Here is a 19,708-nt window from a genome sequence, read left to right as displayed (position 1 = left end):
TCCGAAGTAAGTGGGTGGTTAATTTTCAAAGCCGAACTGATTTATTCCTGGATCATGTAAACGTTTCTTCTTCTCTAAAATAATTTTGGTGGTTCAGCGCATGTTCGCTGTATCGCCCTTCCAGCTCCACCAGTCCTGGCTTTCGTTTCAAATTTTTTCATGTCATCCAGTCTGTTTCTTTACCGTAACATAAAACTTCACATCTAAGAGTTCTGAAAAGCGCTTATAAACGTATCACTGCAAATTAGGGCTGTATCCTTCAGTCGTTTCGTCGATTAATCGGTTGATTGTGTCTTAATCATGCGAAATTTGTTTTCATTGATTAATCATTTTATTTAGATGATCAGGATTTATATGGGACAGCAGCAGAAAAGAGAAGGTAGGGAGTGGATTATCTGAAGATTTGGGAGTTAATCCTGTGTTTAATCTGCCTTTTTCCATTTGAATCCATTGTTTCCTCATACTTTTTTCTGCATAAATATTGTTTTTTGCAAACACTCCCCCTGCAGGTGTAGTCTGGTGCAGTTTGGGTCAGAGATATGTTATATTTTTGAGAGTTTTTGAGAGCCACGCCCCCTTTTTAGTCAACAAATCCAATTATGGGTCATGCCTCTAATGGACCAAGTATTTCTGTGATCGACTGGAGCCCTAATGTAAAGTAATGAGAATGTGTCTAAAGCATAAGTGAGGAATAACTGGACCACTGCAAACTTTTGAACATTAACTAGATCTATTTTACGTATTTTAAGTTTTTATGACAGTAAACATCAGGTACAGTGTCTTTAATGTAGTCGTTTTTTCTTACTAAGCAATTTTTAATTCAATATTGTGGTTTACAGTGAGCAAATGTAAAGTTAAGATAGAGATATGCTGTACTGGAAGGTAACAAAGTACAAAAGTAAAAGTACAATACTTTAGGTACAATTTTTAGGTATCTGTACTTTACTTTATGTACTTTTAGTACATTTTAAAGCGGATTCTTTTAAAACTCCTGGTTTAGTCCTGGTTTAGTTTTTGTTCAGTCCTGGTTTAGTTCTGGTTCAGTCCTTGTTCTGTCCTGGCTCAGTTCTCATTCAGTCCTTGTTCAGTCTTGGTTTAGTCCTAGTTCAGTCCTGGTTTAGTCCTGGCTCAATTCTCATTAAAGGTTGTATAGAGGATTTTCCAAGGAACGAGAAATCCAGCGACCTTTTTCAAATGTTGCGCATGCGTGAAACCACCCCCCCTCCCCTACAGCTCCCTACGTAGAAACGCCTTCTCCTGCCTCCTCTTTACGCCAGAAACAAGTTTGTTTACAGCCGGTGCTGCACATGACTTGTAAACAACTAACTACAGTGTTGGTTAGGCAAGGCGGAGAAGTGAGGAGCGGGGGGCGGGTGCGGGGACATTTCGTTCGCGGACGAGAAGTGAGGAGCAGGGAGAAGAGCGGAGCAGGGAGCAGGGAGAGGAGAGAGGAGAGAGGAGAGAGGAGAGGGGAGCGGTGCGCGGAGATTCCGTGCCCGGAGAAGTGAGGAGCAGGGGGAAGAGCGGATCGGGCAGCGGGGACAGGAGCAGGAAAGGGATGCAGAGAAGGTTGCGCGGAGATTCCGTGCGAATGAACTAGCTACAACACGCAGCAACAATGGACTCTTTCTTTGCCTTGAAAATTACGTTTTCAGACATAGGATATCGCTTTTGTGTCCTGAAAAACGTTTGACTTGCTCTTGGAAATAAAGTATGTTTTCATAATAAGCAGAAGTGACCTGTCCAGGAGTAATTTTGGCGACCAATGCGTCAGTCTTTAGACCCTGCGTCTGCTTCAGTCGCGCCATCGCTGGAATGAATCTTCAAGAATCACCTTAGTTTGGCTTCGCTGCTTTTCCCCTTGTCTTCTTCTTTCAGTGACCTCAAAAACGGACTTTCTTTTGCGGCGAACTGCTCCTGGATTCTTGTCGCCATTGCAACAAACTTGGTGCGAACTGCGAGGAAGATATAGGTCAAAAAAAGAACTGTTGCGTTGGTGGAGTAAACAGCGTCTGTGCGTCTTGCGTCTGTGGACTGTGTGACAGACGTACATAAACCACGTACCGGCGGCGCAGGCAAGTCAGTTACGCTAGAAACGTAGGGAGATTGATTGACAGCCTGTCAGCTCACAGATAACGAGGCAGTGTCGTTATCTATTGGCAAATGTTTAGCCCCACCACGTCCAGAGTTGATTAATTTTTTATTCTCTTTTTTTTGGTCATCATAATTACAAGGCTACTGCACCTCTATAATCTATCACTGACAATTTGAAACAAAAAAAATCCTCCATACAACCTTTAATTCCTGGTTCAGTTCTTGTTCAGTCCTGGTTCAGTCCTGGTTTAGTTTTGATTTTCTAACTTTCTGTTGACTAAATGAATAAAGTAAAATTTTTTATGTATCTGTATATTACTTAAGTCTGTTTTACAGTAGATAATTTTTACTTTTACTTCACTACAGTTGAGAGCGTGTATATGTACTATATGCACTACTCTACTACATTTTAAATCTGGAGTGAAAAGTAAAACATAGTTTTCTTTACGGTGTCCTGCAGAAATATCTGAGACTTATTTTTAAGTCTCAGACATTAATGTTAACACCCAAACCAAACACACAAAAACACAAACACAACAGCTAGAAAATATAAGCGAAATTTCGTTACTACTTCTAATACTTTTACTTTTTACTCTTAAGGTACATTTTTAAACAGGTTCTTTAATACTTCTATTTAAGTAGACATTTACAAATTTTAGTATTAGTTTAACAAAATAAAATAGAAGAAAAAGAAAAAATAATGATTCTTGTATTTGTCATTTTTTTGCGAGTTTTAGTCTTCGAGCACAAAAAGCTTTATCTCACTTCCTTTTATCTAGTCTATCTCAAATGGCCAGTGTCGTTAATCTGAACTCATATCACAGATCTTTAATAACTCACACCTTTTTGTCCAAATGTATCTTAAACTCATCTCCAGGTCTCATTATACTGTGATACTTTCAAGTAATTACCTCTAATCACGTCTCTCGTCTTTCCTCCAGATCACGCCTCCTCTGCTCTCTCCTCTGTCCTCACATCGTCTCCGTTTTCAGAAACCAGGAGCGTATTAAAAGATCATTTATCACAAACATGTCCCCCTCTCTCCGCTCACATGAATATGCAGGAGTTACACAGCCCTGCCCATGAATAACCGCCATTTAAAGCACAGTTTTTCACAATGATCAAACTTTGCCATCTGGAGTTAAGTACAAAAAGTATAAAACACTAGAGGAGACATACGACTGAATAAAGGGCCCGTATTATGCTGTTTTCTGATCGATGTTGTTATCATGTAGTGTCCTCATCACAAATGTACCTGGAGTTGTGTTTTGTTCGTCATTAAAACCCCGTCCACACTAGTATGTATCTGAGTCGTTTTCATTGTGGATACAGTGTTCCTGCATACTAATCCGATTGAAAACGGTTCCAGAGACGGAACAATCTGGTGCCTCCAGCTCAGAAGGAATTAATCTGAGTACAGATCTGATCCGGCACTGTGTGGACACCTGAAAATGCTGATACACTAATGTAGGTCTATGCATCGCAAAGTAACTAATTCACCGCCAAAACAGTAAAAGACTATAAACGTGTGTCTGTGTGTACAACCTACAGACGTATAATCTCTGAAAAGGTTAACATGAATCATTTCCAAAGCGGTAGAAACACAGAACAGACTCACCATCAGCAGAACACCCCTCTGTCACAGAAAGAACACTCATATTCCACTGAGTCATGTCCTTTAGTCCGACAGAAGCTGAACCACATCAGTGCACAATAGTGAGCTGTTTTTTTGAGCGCTCACTTTATGCAAATGAGCCATGTGGTTTTAAATTTAGTTTCTGTAAAACGTAAACAAATATGCTCAAAGTTGTGTGGAGAGGGAAGACTTGCGGACACAGAAACGACGTGTCTGGACGCAGATTGTTTCCGATACGGTGATACGCGGATTTGTTTCATTGTAAACATAGTCTAAGATGAGTGTTTCTTTGTTACAGCCTGTGATGTCATCAGGTGGTAATGCAGGAAGTTACCACTTTGTTTTTAAACTCATACATCTTCATTATACTGTATTTTTCAGACTATAAGGCACACCAAATTAAGGCACAATATCAGTATTGTTGAATTTTCTCATCTATTTTCATACATAAAGTGCACTGGATTATAAGGAGCATTAAGCAAAACAGACGACACTTGAGACTGATCCTTCACCTGACATTGCCTCATTTAAGTTAAGCGTAGTAGTAGTAGTAGTAGTAGTAGTAGTAGTAGCAGCAGTAGTAGTAGTAGTAGCAGTAGTAGTAGTAGTAGTAGTAGCAGCAGCTGTAGTACAAGAAGTGGCAGTAGCAGGTTGTAGTTGTAGTAGGAGCAGCAGTAGTAGTAGCAGTATTTCTAGTGGAGCAGCAGCAGCAGTAGTGCCAGATGTAGCAGCAATAGTAGTAGCAGTAGTTGTAGTAGTAGCAGGAGTAGCAGCAGTGGTAGTGCAAAAGTGGCAGTGGTAGTAGCAGTAGCAGTAGCAGTAGCAGTAGTAGTAGTAGTAGTAGTAGTAGTAGTAGTAGTAGTAGTTGTTGTTGTTGTAGTTGTTGTAGTTGTAGTAGCAGTAGCAGTAGTGGTTGTTGTAGTGATAGCAGCAGCAGTAGTAGAAGTAGCAGTTGTAGTAGTGATAGCAGCAGCAGTAGTAGAAGTAGCAGTTGTAGTAGTGATAGCAGCAGCAGTAGTAGAAGTAGCAGTTGTAGTAGTGATAGCAGCAGCAGTAGTAGAAGTAGCAGTTGTAGTAGTGATAGCAGCAGCAGTAGTAGAAGTAGCAGTTGTAGTAGAGGTCAATTAAGAAATGAGGAGAAGAGGGAGAGTGTTTTAGAAAGTGCTTCTGTATCATTTTAATCATAATCTGATTTGAGCCGTAGCTTTTAGGAGATTGAGTTTTGTACAGAGCTGAGAGAAGCACAGGTGCTTCTACACTACACACGACTGTGAGGATCTACAGCCACCTACAGTCCTGGTTCAGTCCCAGATCAGTCTTGGTTTAGTCCTGGTTTAAACCTGGTTTAGACCTGGTTTAGACCTGGTTTAGACCTGGTTTAGTCCTGGTTTAGTCCTGGTTCACTCCTGGTTTAGTCCTGGTTTAGTCCTGGTTTAGACCTGGTTTAGACCTGGTTTAGTCCTGGTTTAGTCCTGATTTAGTCTTGGTTTAATCCTGATTCAGTCCTGGTCTAGTTCTGATTTTGTCTTGATTTAGTTTTGGTTTAGTCGTGGTTTTCTAACTTTCTGTTGATTAAATGGACAGTTTTGTGAAGCCCTGCTGTTGTGATTTTAAATAATATAATCATTTTTAAAAATGTATTTTAAAGAGCACATGATGGTATCCCTGCTGTTGTGCCCGTAGGTGATAAAGGCGATAGAGGACGGCTTCCGGCTGCCTGCTCCTGTCAACTGCCCCCCTCACCTGCACCAGCTCATGTTGGACTGCTGGCAGAAGGAGCGCACCGAGAGGCCCAGCTTCAGTCAGATCCACTCAGCGCTCAGTAAAAGTATACGCTCTCCAGACGCCATCGGCTCGTCCACGCTCGCACGCAGGTAACGAGACAAGAAGAGCTTCAAACTAATCACACTTTACATCCACAACCAGGAGGCCCTGCTGTACGAGTATGTGCTTTCCCCACATCCCAGACTGCATCACAGCACAGGCCCACGCACTCACAGAGCACACTGGTACACTGTACAATCAAGCCAGTAGTAGTAGTAGTAGCAGTAGTAGTAGTAGTAGTAGTAGTAGTAGTAGTAGTAGTAGTAGTAGTAGTAGTAGTAGTAGTAGTAGCAGAAGTAGCAGTAGTAGTAGTACTAGTGGCAGTGATAGCAGTAGTTATAGTAGTAGTACAAAAAGTAGTAACAGTAGTAGTAGCAGTAATAGCAGTGGATAGTAGTAGTAGTAGTAGCAGTAGTAGTAATAGTAGTAGTAGTAGTAGTAACAGTAGTATTAGCAGTAGAAATAGTCGTAATAGTAATAGCAGTAGCAGTGGCATTAGCAGTAGTAGCGGTAGTTATAGTAGCAGCAGTAGCAGCAGTAGGACAAGAAGTGGCAGTAGTAGTAGTAGTAGTAACTAGTAGCAGTGATAGCAGTAGTTATAGTAGTAGTAGGAACATCAGCAGTGGTAGTACAGTGGTAGTACAAGAAGTGGCAGTAGTAGTACAAAAAGTAATAGCAGCAGTAGTAGCGGTAAGTAGTAGTAGTAGTAGTAATAGTAGTTATAGCAGTAGTAGTAAGTAGTAGTAGTAATAGTAATAGTAATAGTAATAGTAATAGTAATAGCAACAGCAGTGGCAGTAGTAGTAGCAGTAATAGTAATAGTTACTAGTATTAGAAATAGTCATAGTAGTAATAGTAATAGTAGTACCAGTAGTTATAGTAGCAATAGGAGGAGCAGTAGTAGTACAAGAAGAGATAGTAGTAGTAGCAGCAGTAGTAGCAGTAGTAGTAGTAGTAGCAGTTGTAGCAGTAGTAAGGGGAGTGGTAGTAGTAGTCGTAGTAGTAGCAGCAGTAGTGGTAGTACAGTGGTAGTACAAGAAGTAGCAGTAGCAGTAGTAGTAGTAGTCGTAGTAGTAGCAGCAGTAGTTATAGTAGTAACAAAGCGCGTTGGATGTGACATTAAACTGCTCTACTTTAATTTCAATTACAGGTGGTTTTATAGCTCAGAAATACTTGACATTCTGGGTTGCCTCTCCACAGATCTGACCTGTAACTTGGTCTGGTTAACAGTGAGACAAACTTCTCACATACTGACCGTATACTCTCGTCTTCTTCTGCAGGACGCTGAGCTCGTCCATCACGATAGCAGAGCGCCCCCTGCCCACGTTCCCCGGCTTCAGCTCAGTGGGGGAGTGGCTGGACGCCGTGGACATGGGACGATATAAGGACAACTTCACTGCGGCCGGATACTGCTACTTAGAGTCTGTGGCAAGGATGACTGTGCAGTAAGTAGTAGTAGTAGTAGTAGCAACAATAGTAGTGGGAGTAGTAGTTGTGATATTTGTAAAGGGTTTCATTGTGTACTTATCTAAACACACCACATGCATAGTAGGAAAGTGAGTGACTTGCTTAAGGACACAATAGCAGAATTTGATGCAAGCGGGAATCTTGCTTGGTTCGAATTAGACGCTGAGTAGAATATTTAGGAATGTGCCGATACCGATACTGGTATTGAATATCAGCGCCGATATTGAAAAAAATTGGAAAACATCTAAACATTTAGACATTTTTCCTCCCACTCAGATCATTTCAATATTAGGGACGTGTGGGTTTCAAAGTGGTGAAATATTAACACTGTTGCTGTAACCATGGTAATTAACAATTCAACTAAATATTCTGTCTTCTGAATGGTGGAAAGTCCTCAAAATGACGGCTATAAACTAGAAACCAATATTCATGGATAGGCTTTTGTGAGTATGGCTACGTACACATTTGCCACGTTTAAATAAGAGCTTTATCATTTAATTCTGAATAAAAATTAATCCTGCTTTAAAAAGACCTTGTAAACACTTAATTCCTAATGAAAATGATTATTCAGAATTAAACTTAATTCCGAAGTAAGTAGGTAGGTAGGTGCTTTATGCCGAATGACTTTATTCCTCCATCATGTAAACATTTATTCTTCTTAAAAATAATTCCGGATGCTCGTTGGGTCGTACTCCTGACGAGATCCGGACGATCTGGCTCCACCAGTCCTGGCTTTGGACTTTCTTCCAAGTCTCTTTGGATTTGCGAGCGGGATGTGGGAGTGGGATGAGGTATGACAGCTGACAGACATAAAACATGATGAGAGAATTCCAGCTGCTGTGCAAATATCATCAGAAAGTTTGGATCGTGTTTGTGTCCGTGGCATAACGACAAACCGAGATGACAAAAAAGCCGGTAGCAGCTGAAGTGTGTGTTTTCTTCTGGTCGACATAAATATGTTTGTGTCCCTGTCCAATCAGAACCCTTCCCCACCTCCAGATGCTGAGTGGAATTAAATAAAGATGATTTAACGTGTTTTCCATGTAAACTCAAAGGAGAATATTTTAATTCCAAAGTATTTAATTAAGAACAATTAATTTGGAATAGAGATGGGCATTCGATGAAATTTTCTTAATCGATCGTCGGAAGAATTAACGATCGATTATCGATTAATCATTAACGTGTTTATATTAAAATGATCATCATTATTATTACTATCTGCACTACTAACCTGCATACATAAATTCAACTTTACGACATATAAACCGTAACGACTCTAGAGCCACATCAGCTGTTTGACATTATAATGTGTTTAACGCAGTTTTGCGCAACTCTCACAAAAACGAAACTTAAAACCGCATCGCTAATTTGCAGAAACTAAGCGAAGATAAAACTACAGCTCTTGTGTCGCTGATGCGGTTCAACTTCTGTTGGATTAAAAGACATGACTCAGGTGAATACAGGTTAGTGTGACCAGATTTGCGTTTGTCAAAACCAGGACACTGTACGGGGGGAGGGAGGTGGGGACTCGTCATCGACATTGCGCGACTCTCACCTGGCAAAACTTTTTCCCACTGGACACGAAACATATGTGCTGCTTTGTACACTGTGCACATGGACTCACACTTGTCCCGAACGCAACGGAAAGCCTGGAATTTCTTGTACAAATCATCGTTAAATACACATTTGCGTTGCAGACTGACCGACTGTTTGTGTCTGCTCGCTCCTTCTGAGTGCAGAGCTACATGTACAGACCTGTTTGGTCACGCTACGCACAGCAACCTACATTCGGTTTGTCAATTAAAATGAACGTAATCGATGAAATTCTTAATGATCAATTAATCGATTAATCATGCCCATCCCTAATTTGGAATTAAACAAACATCATGTAAACGTGGAGAATATGAACCTGGAACATGACCAGGACAAAAACAGGACTAGAAGAGGACCAAACCAAGTCTAAACCAGGACTAAACCAGGACCAAATGTTGATTGTGTTTTAGTTGCGTCGTCCCTTATCAGCGGCAGTCCTGTTTCCTGTTTGAGAAAATAAAAGTTGCGAGCTGAGAGGAGGCGGGCGTGTGGAGAGGAGGAGGTGATAATTGAAATGATAACCGTGTGAATAAATGGAAATTCACTGGCAGAATATATTGACTTTGGGAAGTTATATTGGATCCATTTTTAATCATTGCTGAGTTTCCAATCTTTTAATGAAATCCATGAGAAATAAAAGCCAATATGGAATAACATGCAGGACAAACTTTTCACGTTATGCAAAAACGACTCACATCTAACACTGTTCCCTCTTCAAAAACATTCCTGGAGTGGTATTTTGTTTTATTCACCCTTGTTTGATAAATCCTTTTTAGTAAGACCTTCTGAGCTCCACAAAATTTTGAAATTCCCAGTTTTGTGACATAATAGGTAAAAGTCTGTTGTGTCCATGAATCAAATCATCATGAAAACACGTTCACTGTGGTTGCACACTTTTGTTTGTACAGCAAAAAAGTGGCAAATTGTTATTGTTATATTTTTAAATCATAATTCCCTGTACAGATGGCCCCAGGTCCTAGTTCTGGAGCACACCTCTAGAAACATGCGTGGAGGAAGAAGTACTGCAAAAGTACAGATACTGGAGCAAAAAAAAAAAAAAAAAACTCAAGTAAAAGTACATGGAAAACACATGAAACAAGCGCAATCAGAGATATCATCCTGGTCCACATGAGGCATCAGTGGGATGAGTTCATCAGCACAGAAGCAGTTTATGAGGAGTCCAGCCCATATGACATGATCATTATATCCACAATACAATGTGTGTATGTGTACAGGCCCATGAACATGTGTGTGATACTGGTCACACATGAGAATGTCTGTGTTTACTAGTGTGGAACCAAAATGTCATTTTTCATGAGTTGTGTGTGTGTTAGTTGTGTGACTGTAGATCAGTGTGTGTGTTATCACCAGAAAAACAAGAAATGGAAATTAATTTCGTTCCAATTAGAATTTTAACATCATACACTGAAAGAGAAAGGAACTGTTGTAATTAGTGATTATCTCAAAAACTACTAATATTTTACTCTACAAATGCATAGAATTATAAATTGATAATAATTTTTCTGACATTTTGAGACACTCCCGTTGCTTTAGCTCGATCCTTCGTGGAGTTATGACCAAAAACACATATTTGACCTTGGTTACATTGACCTTCAAGTGACCTTGACCAGTTTCAACCTGTAACATCCAGTGTGCCCCGGTTATGTGTGTGCCAACTTGTGTGATGACTGGGTGAATATTTTAGGAAGCAGATGGTTCAGAAATTGCTGAAATTGCCGATCCTTTATAATGGCGTGACATTTCAATTGACCTGTGTGACCTCAAATGACCTCGGACCGTCACTGTTTTTGCGGCATTGGGCAAATTTGGTGACAATCGGTACATAAATGGCGGAATTATCGCAGGTGGACAGACACTCAGACACACTCAGACATACAGGGTGAATACAAAACCTGGTCAACCCTTCGGGGATCAAGTAAAAATCAACTTAAGTAAAAGTAGTTAAGTACTCACTTAAACATGTACTTAAAGAGCAAAAGGTCAAAGTATTTCATGCAGATTTTGAGGTCTTATAAAACTTCAAATATAGTGATTTTGATAAAGATTTGTGGTGATTTTTTTTTTTTATTTTTTGTATTTTTGTTTGCTGAACGTGTTAAAAATAAACCCTCAGCCTTTTCAGCAGGTCTCAAACTATAATAAAAAAAATACTTCTACTTTTCAGTACTGTTAAAAAAAGTAGTAGTGTAGAAAGTACAGATACTGCTCTCAAATGTAGTGAAGTAAAAGTAAAAAGTGTCAAATTTAAAATCTACTGAAGATACCTAAAATGTTTACTTTAGCATAGTACTTTACTACTTTTACTTTGTTGCGTTCCAGCTCTGAAACCAGATGTCTAAGTGATGGATACTCCACCACAAAAGTTACACAATGCACCTTTAAGCTTCACCTATGAAGTTTTGTCTGAGCAACGTCCTAAAATATACCAAAAATAAAAAACATTCACAGCACCTTGTCTCTATGGAAATGTTGGCCTTTAGTTTGGATTTTTTTATACTGTGAACACTGTAAAACCAAAGTGCTCAGATAATGAAAAATGTATGAAGGTTCCACAGTAAAGCATTTCTTGCATTACAACCGTACCTGAAGATAAGCAGGTGGCAAGGTCTTGTTTAGCAATGAAAAACTGTGTAAGAAATGCAGGTTTTTCAAGGTATTAATAACACTAAAGCAATATCAACACCTGTACTTAAATAAATAAATATATAAGTTCAGTGCCATAGTGCGGAACATTCAGGGCAAAGTACTAACATCTCCATGGAGAACAGCAGAAGTTATTTAATCTAAACTTTTTCAGTTTTTGTGAAGGTGCACAAGGATCAAATAGCCGCAGGCATCAATTTATTTTAACTTTCTAAGTTTTCAGAGTTCAGAGATCTGAAGGAGGAGACGAACTGAAGGCAGGATGAAAGAATCCTGTGTGAATTAAACAAAACACATCTGCAGTTGTTTTAATGGTTCAGTTCAAATGGTTCAAATTGAATCAAACGTTTTATCTATAGGTGATATTGGCCGAAATGAAAAAGTCTATTTCTAATCAGATTTCAGATCAGATATTTTGGAATCCATTGAAATATGCCGATAAATGTCTTGGTTGAGGTTCAGATACGTCAGAAAAGGTGTAAAAACTGTAAAATTGAGATAATGCCACAACATTCCAGTCAGTACCATCACCATGACGACACACAGGTACCTCCACGAGAAAAGTGACACAGTGCACATGCTCCTATCTCCAGTCATTTATACTGACAGCATAGACTGTACAAAGTGGACTAAATGAGTGTGACGTCACCCATAGTGTTCAGCTTCAGTCAAATGGAGCTCACTGAGGCTCGCAGTTATACAAAGGAATTTGTGGCCAAATTTCATATTTGGAATTCCATCCATGAGTGTCATCACAACCAAAGAGTTCATCTGGAGCGAGGCTGTTCAAGTAACGCTCCTTTATCAACGCTGTCAATCAAACCTTTTGCTAATGCTAGCAGGAGGAAAGAAGGAGCCTGATATGTTTGTTATTGTTATTATTATATGTCCATGTCTTGATTTACTGACAAAATAGTGAAAAACCCCAGGAACATGTAGAGCAGGTTAATATGATTAATTTTAAGGCTCACAGAAACAGAGAGGGTTGACAATTTTTCAATGTAAAGAGAATTGGAGCCAGAGTTGATGGAGCCAGAAGCACGCTCTGAGCACTTTCTGCTTAGAAAGTGGCAGTTAGCTATGTCTATTTATATATAAACAGTCTCTGAATGACATATCCAGAGTCCAGTTATGTCACCTGAAACTAGGGTGACCAGACGTCCCGAAAAATTTGTGACTTTCCCGAAATCAAAGCTGTTGTCCAGAATCCCAGAATCCGTCCCTAAATGGCCCTAAATTACACTCAAACAAAATACTGAGTAGTTATTTTGTGATAAACATTAAAAACTGTAGAGAGCCCCTGATGGCTTCTAGACGCTCTGTTCACAAGGCGTACATTCGCCTCCAGGGAAGAGCGTCTGACTGAGTGCGCGGGCAGACAGTACACAGCAACTGCCGCGTATGGAGTCGAGTGGAGAGCAGAGCAGAGACAGAGAGGTGGAGTATCAGCGACGTGCAGTCAGGGGAGGCAGATGAGCCAGTGCCACAACCAAACTTTTCTTCTACATTATATAGTTTAACTCACTATGTTAAGTCATTTATCTTTAATGCAGACACTCCAGGTTCTTTTTTTCCATTTGTGTGTAAAGTAAATAATTTCTTAAAACTCAATGTTTTTATTAGTTAAGGTGATTTTTGTTTGGTTCTAAAGAAAAGCAACTTAGAAAGCATCAACATTTCAGCCGCTCCCATCTGGTCACCCTACCTGAAACCAGGAATACTAATGCATTTGAATGAACTTCTTTAATAACAATAGATAGATACTTTATTTATGACTTATTTATTAGTCCTAACTTATATTTCTTGTGTTGACAGGGACGTCATGAGTCTTGGCATCACCTCGCTGGAGCATCAGAAGCTCATCCTCACCGCGATACAGACTCTGAGAGCGCAGGTCATTCAAATGCACGGGCGAGGCGTACAAGTCTAGCCCACACTTCCTGCTTCCTGTCACCACATCTGGACCGAGCTCTCGTCCAATCAGAGGAGAGGAGGAGAAAAGGAGGGAGGGAATACGACTCCTCGCTATGCTCCTAACCTTGTCTCTTAATGCCTTCCTCTTGGATCCTAACTCCTTTGTGAACAAAATAACCCAATTTTGGAGTTAGGGGACCCGCAGTGGAGTGATGTCATCTCTACTTGCACTTTGAACTCGTGCGACTATGGCAACGTTGTCCTGAAATTAGTATTTAAAACTGCAACAAATTTTAGTGGATTTTGGAGGGTAAGTGGACATCGAGAGAAACTTCAAATAATGGTGCAATGAATGAACAAAATCTCGAAAATACAAGTTGATGAATACCAAGCTTGGATCGAAAGGTTCTGCAACTTTCAATGCAGGTTTGATAAAGATTTCTCACATTTTTGGAACGTAACACAGCCTGAGTGAACCTATACTACAAAATTTAAGATCTGCAATGGTCTAAAAAGTAAGATGATGTCTGCGTACGCTCAAAATGAAGACCACCATGCTATGACGAAAGCAATGGAAAGCTACCACAACCTAGTATAAGCAAGTTTAAAAGACAATTACAGACCACACAAGTTTTTTTCTAATACTAGGTGACCAGGAGATCTTCTATGGCTACGAAATTGAAGTAAATTATTTGTTAGAAATCCATGGATACCAGTACTTGAAACTGATCAAGTACTGCAAGAACTTGGTTGGGCATTGCTCGACTTGAATCGCGAGTACTACTTAGAAGACGAGCTATGCGAAGTTGCAAAATGGTGGAAACTTGGAGGAGGCATGTTCTTCCAATAATATGCCCGACCTCAACGCGTTAAGTTGGATTTCATAACTGTTGACGGTATAGGAACGGTCTATTTCTTCTGAGGTGAACGCAAAACAACAAAACGGACTTTCAATGCAGGTTTGATCAAGGATTCTCGAGGATTCTCTGATTTTGGAACGTGAACCGACTACGCTATTTAAGATCTGCGGTGGTCTAAAATGTAAGGTGGGCGTTCACATTTTGGTATCTGACAGACTTAAAAATGCATTGGACAAAATCCGGCATGTTGCAAGAAAGATTGGAATGGCTGATAGTCGCCGAAAGACATTGCTACATGGCGACAAGAATGCAAGAATTTGAAAATGGAAATGAAAATTGGTTTGGGCGAACTTGAGTGAACTTTCTTGGCATTCAAAGGACATATTTTTAGAGGTTTTTTTGGTTCTGAGTTTGGAGAAATACTTCTGAATGATTGCAAAGTGAAGAGAGGAATTTGTAGAATCGCTTGGGTTCTTCGAAAATGGCGGCATTGCTTCTTGGACTTGGTTTGAGCAGGTTAAAACATTACATTATATCACATGGGAATGCTGAAAGGAAATACAATAGATATACAGTTTTTAAGTTCGTTTGTGGTTAGGAGTTTTGATTATACGCACTTTTCATGATTCATTCTTGGTTTCAAACAAAGAAGGTGGGTAGGATTCCATTAAATTCACTTGAGTAATGTTCTGAAGAAAATGTACTTAAACGTGCACTCCACCAGCTTGTCACCATGGAGATATTATTGCTTTTTCTGGAAAGTTCCACAGTATGGCATTTGTGGCTCCCATTTATTCAATTATAAAGGTGTTTTAGTGTTACGTGTTTTAAAAATACGCTGAAAAACATGCATTTTTTTACAGATCTGCTTGGTTGTGATGGAGATTTATTAATGCCATACTGTGGAACATTATAGGCAACGCTAATTACTTATTAGTACATTAGTAATATTATTTTTGACAGTCAAAAAGCACTATGTTGTCCATAAATCAATTCCTTGTCCTAATATGGAACTCGCCTCTAAATTCGCCCCTAAAAACCGCCAGGCCTCGATGAGCTTCATTTGACTGGAGCCTATGGGTGATGTCACTCTCCCATAGTCCATCTCTTATACAGTCTATGTGTAATATTTTAATTTGAAAACATATCAGATCTGTAAGTGAAAAAGATTACTCAGTATTTGAAGAGAATTCCCACTCCCATGAGTAATTAATCACTATTGATTTACTACTACTTGAGTGATATTATTTTAAGTAACAGTACTCTTACTTGAGTAAATATATGGCTGCTCTACCCGTCTCTGACCATAACCTCGACTTTATTTGATTTCTGAGTTTTCTGATATCATTCATGGACCTTGTGGTGGATTCTGGAGATAACTGGACGACACTAACACTAATGTGGCGTTTGTCCCAGTTTACAGTGAAATGAACAGGGACGATCGTACTTTATATTGGGTCAAATGTGTCTTTATTGGCAGTAAAGTGGAGAGACGGAGAGAGATGTCCAAAAGTAAAAGCCATTTATTAAAAGTGAAATGTATTGTCAGCATCATTCACCAGCTTTTCAGAGTGCGTTAAGGTGCACAGTGTAACACATGTTTCCATGGAGATGTCATTGCATTTATTCATTTACAGGTGTTTTCATCACCTCCCCCGCAGATCTGACCTGTAAATTGGCTTGGTGTCACCTGCTTGTCTCCATGGAGACAGATGTTACATGCCAGACAAAGGAATATTCATGGAAAAGCAATAACATCTCCTCCAGAAAAGTTACATAGTGGACCTTTAAACTTTTACTTATTTGTAATAAATTTTGTAGAAAGAAAGAAGTTAATTTAAGATTCTGTATAAAAAAGGCCACAAGGGGGAGCACAAAGACTCAAAACTGTAAACAGCCACGATGAACAAACTGTTTTAAATAATAGGAACATGGAAAAATATGTTTAATAAAATGTTGTAAAATCTCTCTCAGTCCTCTCCTTAAAGAAACTGTATGTACGACTTGGATTAGACTCTGTGTCTGTGTCTCCAGATATGAGGTAAACATGTTCAATTCAGATCTAGCTTTAACTGGTAACAATTGTCATGCAAATGTATCTCATTTATTACAGGTACATTATTATGCTAATTTATACAGAAACGTCGGACATGATGTCCCATGTCTTCATGTTAACATTTCATGTTTTGGTTCTCTAAATTATCCAGTCAGAAAGCAGAACGAGCCTCACATGAGTCTCTCATTTGCGTCGCCAGGTTCAATGGTGAAATCCAGTGTGTTTAAATCTAAAATGTCTCTCTGATCTGAACCCCAGCACCTGCACCAGTCATGAGTCAGTGCTAGTGCAGCCTCTGCAGCTCACGGAGGGAATTCTGGAGGTTCTGAGCTTCACAAGAGGCCTGGTCTGTCCATAAACTGAGAATGAGACAGACTTGGATGTGTCCTCTAAGTCTCTGGGAACACAGGTTCAGATGTGATTGTCGGAGCACAGAGTACATACAGTTTCTTTAGTTTTGTGTAGGAATGCACCGATCCAGCTTTTCTGTTCCAATAACAATGCGATACCTGAACTGATATTGATCGATACCAGTATTTCCATCAAACTCAAACAGTGTAAAGTAAGAAATAATCCACACGTGTTTTGTAATTGTTATTTATCATTTAAAGTATTTACAGAACAAATGAAAAATCGGCAGAACTGATATCGGTGGCGTTATCCGATACCAGCCTTGTATCGGTGCATCCCTAATTTTGCCAATAGTTTCACATTTTTGAAAGCAGATCAGGCGCCGACAATGGATAAATAGAGTGATTTTTTTTTTATTAATTTCATATCTGGTTTTATCCTTATATTTATTTGTTTGTGTTGATTATGTTCCTCCTCTCTCCCTCTCCAAAGTGTTACAGATGTTTTAAAGTAAACCAGGCCGACTCCGGGAGCTGGCCTCACCTTTAATATTTATCATTATTTATTTCTGTCAGTGACCTCTTCAGAAACAGACGCTTTATTTAACTTATGTACTGTATTTAAGGTGAAATCTTGTTTTATTGTTGTTGAATTGTGTTGAATTTGATGGTTTATTTGAGGTATTATTTTGTACAGTTTTAACACGTCCTGGGGAAGTTACTGTGTCAACCTCCTTCACTGGACCCTCTGCACTGAAATGTTTATGACATATTTTTGCTTCATTGTTTAGTCATTACTATAAAACATTTTATGTCATCATTTTTAGTCTTTTTTTTCTTTTAGAATTTTGATTTACGTTTAAATATAAAATGGACACAAACGGACAAGAGGGACAGATTGCCCAATTACTGAAACAGAAGTAACATCACCAGCTTAAGTTGCTTTCCAATTGATACTTTGCAGTGACAACATGCTGGGGGTGTTCTACATGTATGTCTGTAGGCGGAGTGTTCACTAGTTACCATGGAGACACAATGCACACGTTAGCAATAATGACAAAAAAAGTTTCAACTATAATGTTATTTGAGAGGGACTTTTTTACAGCACAAATCTGCTCATCTGTTGTACTTCCAACTAAGGCTGCGTTCACACTGCAGCCTGAAGTGACCCAAACCTGATTTTTTGGCCCCTATGCTCCTGTATCTGATCTTTTAATGACAGTCTGAACGACACAGATGCGATTTTTTCAAATGTGACCCAGGCCACTTGGATATGTGCTCCTGAAACCAATACATATCTGATCTTTTGACATGTGACTTCAGTCTGAACGGTCAGGTCACATTCATCCCACCTACACATCATAACAACACGATAACAAGCACTTGTTGCAAGCCAATACAGCCCAATGCTTGGCGCATTTGCTCACTGAAATAGTCGTGTTTCCTCTCGCAAGAGTGGTACAAGTAGGCGCTCACAAATGTACACAAACATTTTTCTCTTGGCTGCGACTCTGCACCCACACGTTCCGTTCTACGGATGTCACTGCCACTGCTGCACAAAACGCCACGGCCAAAAACCTCGTCCTTCTCCTTCTCAATCTCCTCCTTAAAACAAATAAGCTGCACATGTTCTCGCTCGATGTGTGTGACACCGTCATGTCTTCCGATGCACATGCGGGACACATTTGGGGTGTTTAAAGTTCACACTGGAGATCAACAGATCCTCAGACAGAGCAGTGCTTACAGTTAGCATCACACCCCCAGAAAATGTTGATGGCATCAGCTGCAAAGTATCAGTTCTCTAAATAGATTTTATTTATTTTTTTTGCTATCATATATTGTAAACAAACCCAGATATATACCGCTCCATTCACACATGCAGTTTGACCCGGAGTTCTGTCCAAATGTGCTGCCCTGTCGAAATGAGCTCCCAGAACCCCCTCGAAAACGAGATGGCGATACATCTCAAGGGGCTTATCCTCCAAACAAATAAATTCAAATTCAGCCTAAATCAACATTGACATCTATCCATTCACACTACCCTGTCGAAATAAGCTACTTTACGTTTTTCCCTTTACAGTTGTATAGATCCAATAAAGCCTGACCTCCCCAGTTTACAACATGTTTCTTTGAATTAGAGACGTGGGTTTGATGTTGTTTGTTCGTCCACACTAATCTGATAGAAAACAGCTCCAGAGACGGAACGATCTGGTGCCTCCAGCTCTCACGAATTCATCTGAATACAGATCTGATGTGGCACTGTGTGGACGCCTGAAAACACTGATACAGGAGCTCTAGTTGCCTCCTTATTGGACCACCCTTCCTGATTCCCTGGGTTTGTGACATCAGTCATGTGACGTTATTGCGGAAAACAGTTTAAACAAACCAATGGGAAACAGTGTATTTAGAACTACTTTCTACTTTCATGATTGCCATCAGCTCGAAATCGGCTGCTGCAACTTCAAACACGGTGCTCCACTTCCTTGTTTTTACTGCCCACATCTGAGTCATGTGACTAGCCTTTCAGGTGGTTTCGTGTTTCAGGTGGTTTCGCATTACTGGATAGGGAATGGACACAGAAACAATGTGTCTGCACGCAAATCGTTTCCGATACGGTGATATGGTGATTCATTTCAGTGTAAACATAACCTTAGTTATGTACAATTTCAACTCATTTATGAGTCTGTGTAGTTCATTTCAGCAATCGTATTCTGCTCAAATAGGACTCCAACTAAAGGTAGCACATATCGACAGTGCAATTCAGCCATCAAATAATGTTCCTACTGTAGAATCACCATTATTCACTCATTTAGAAGAATTTGGGTAGAGGAGCTCCCACTGTATAAGAGAAAGAAATGACTGGAAACACTAAAATCTTTATAATAAATAGCATTAAATAGATCATATTTAAGGCTACAGTGTGAATTTTCTTTCTAAACAAAGTTATAATATTTTCTCCACATGGAAACAAAATAAAATACAACGTAATGAAAATGGTAAAGTTAAAATCAAAGATTAAATCCAAACTATTCAATCATCTAACGTAGGTTTTCTGCCTCAAATCTTAGATGCACATGTCGATGCTTAACTGGTCAAAACAGACAATAAAACTGTTACACTTTGAAAATGTGACTTGTTACTCCACTTCTGTCTCGGGAGCTCAAATCGACGGCATTTAATCTGAAGCTCAAATCGACAGGACACACCGGGACTAGTTTTCCTGCATTTTACCAGAACAGGGTCATGTGTG

General features: G+C 39.6%; 1 protein-coding gene across 1 annotated transcript in view; it reads left to right on the top strand.

The window, feature by feature from the left end:
• The window catches only part of LOC110157791 (ephrin type-A receptor 7-like), a 358,749-nt gene extending 345,541 nt beyond the window's left edge, over positions 1–13,208 (top strand). The window contains exons 16-18 of the mRNA XM_055157155.1: positions 5,414–5,604; positions 6,835–6,999; positions 13,094–13,208. Coding sequence (XP_055013130.1) covers positions 5,414–5,604; positions 6,835–6,999; positions 13,094–13,208 — 471 coding nt within the window. The remainder of the gene's footprint in view (positions 1–5,413; positions 5,605–6,834; positions 7,000–13,093) is intronic.
• Positions 13,209–19,708: the final 6,500 nt, after the last annotated feature.

This window comes from Boleophthalmus pectinirostris, unplaced genomic scaffold (genome assembly GCF_026225935.1).
Source record: "Boleophthalmus pectinirostris isolate CB_2022bp ecotype Guang Dong unplaced genomic scaffold, ASM2622593v1 HiC_scaffold_21, whole genome shotgun sequence".
NCBI lineage: Eukaryota > Metazoa > Chordata > Actinopteri > Gobiiformes > Gobiidae > Boleophthalmus > Boleophthalmus pectinirostris.
This window is presented reverse-complemented; position numbering and strand designations above follow the sequence as displayed.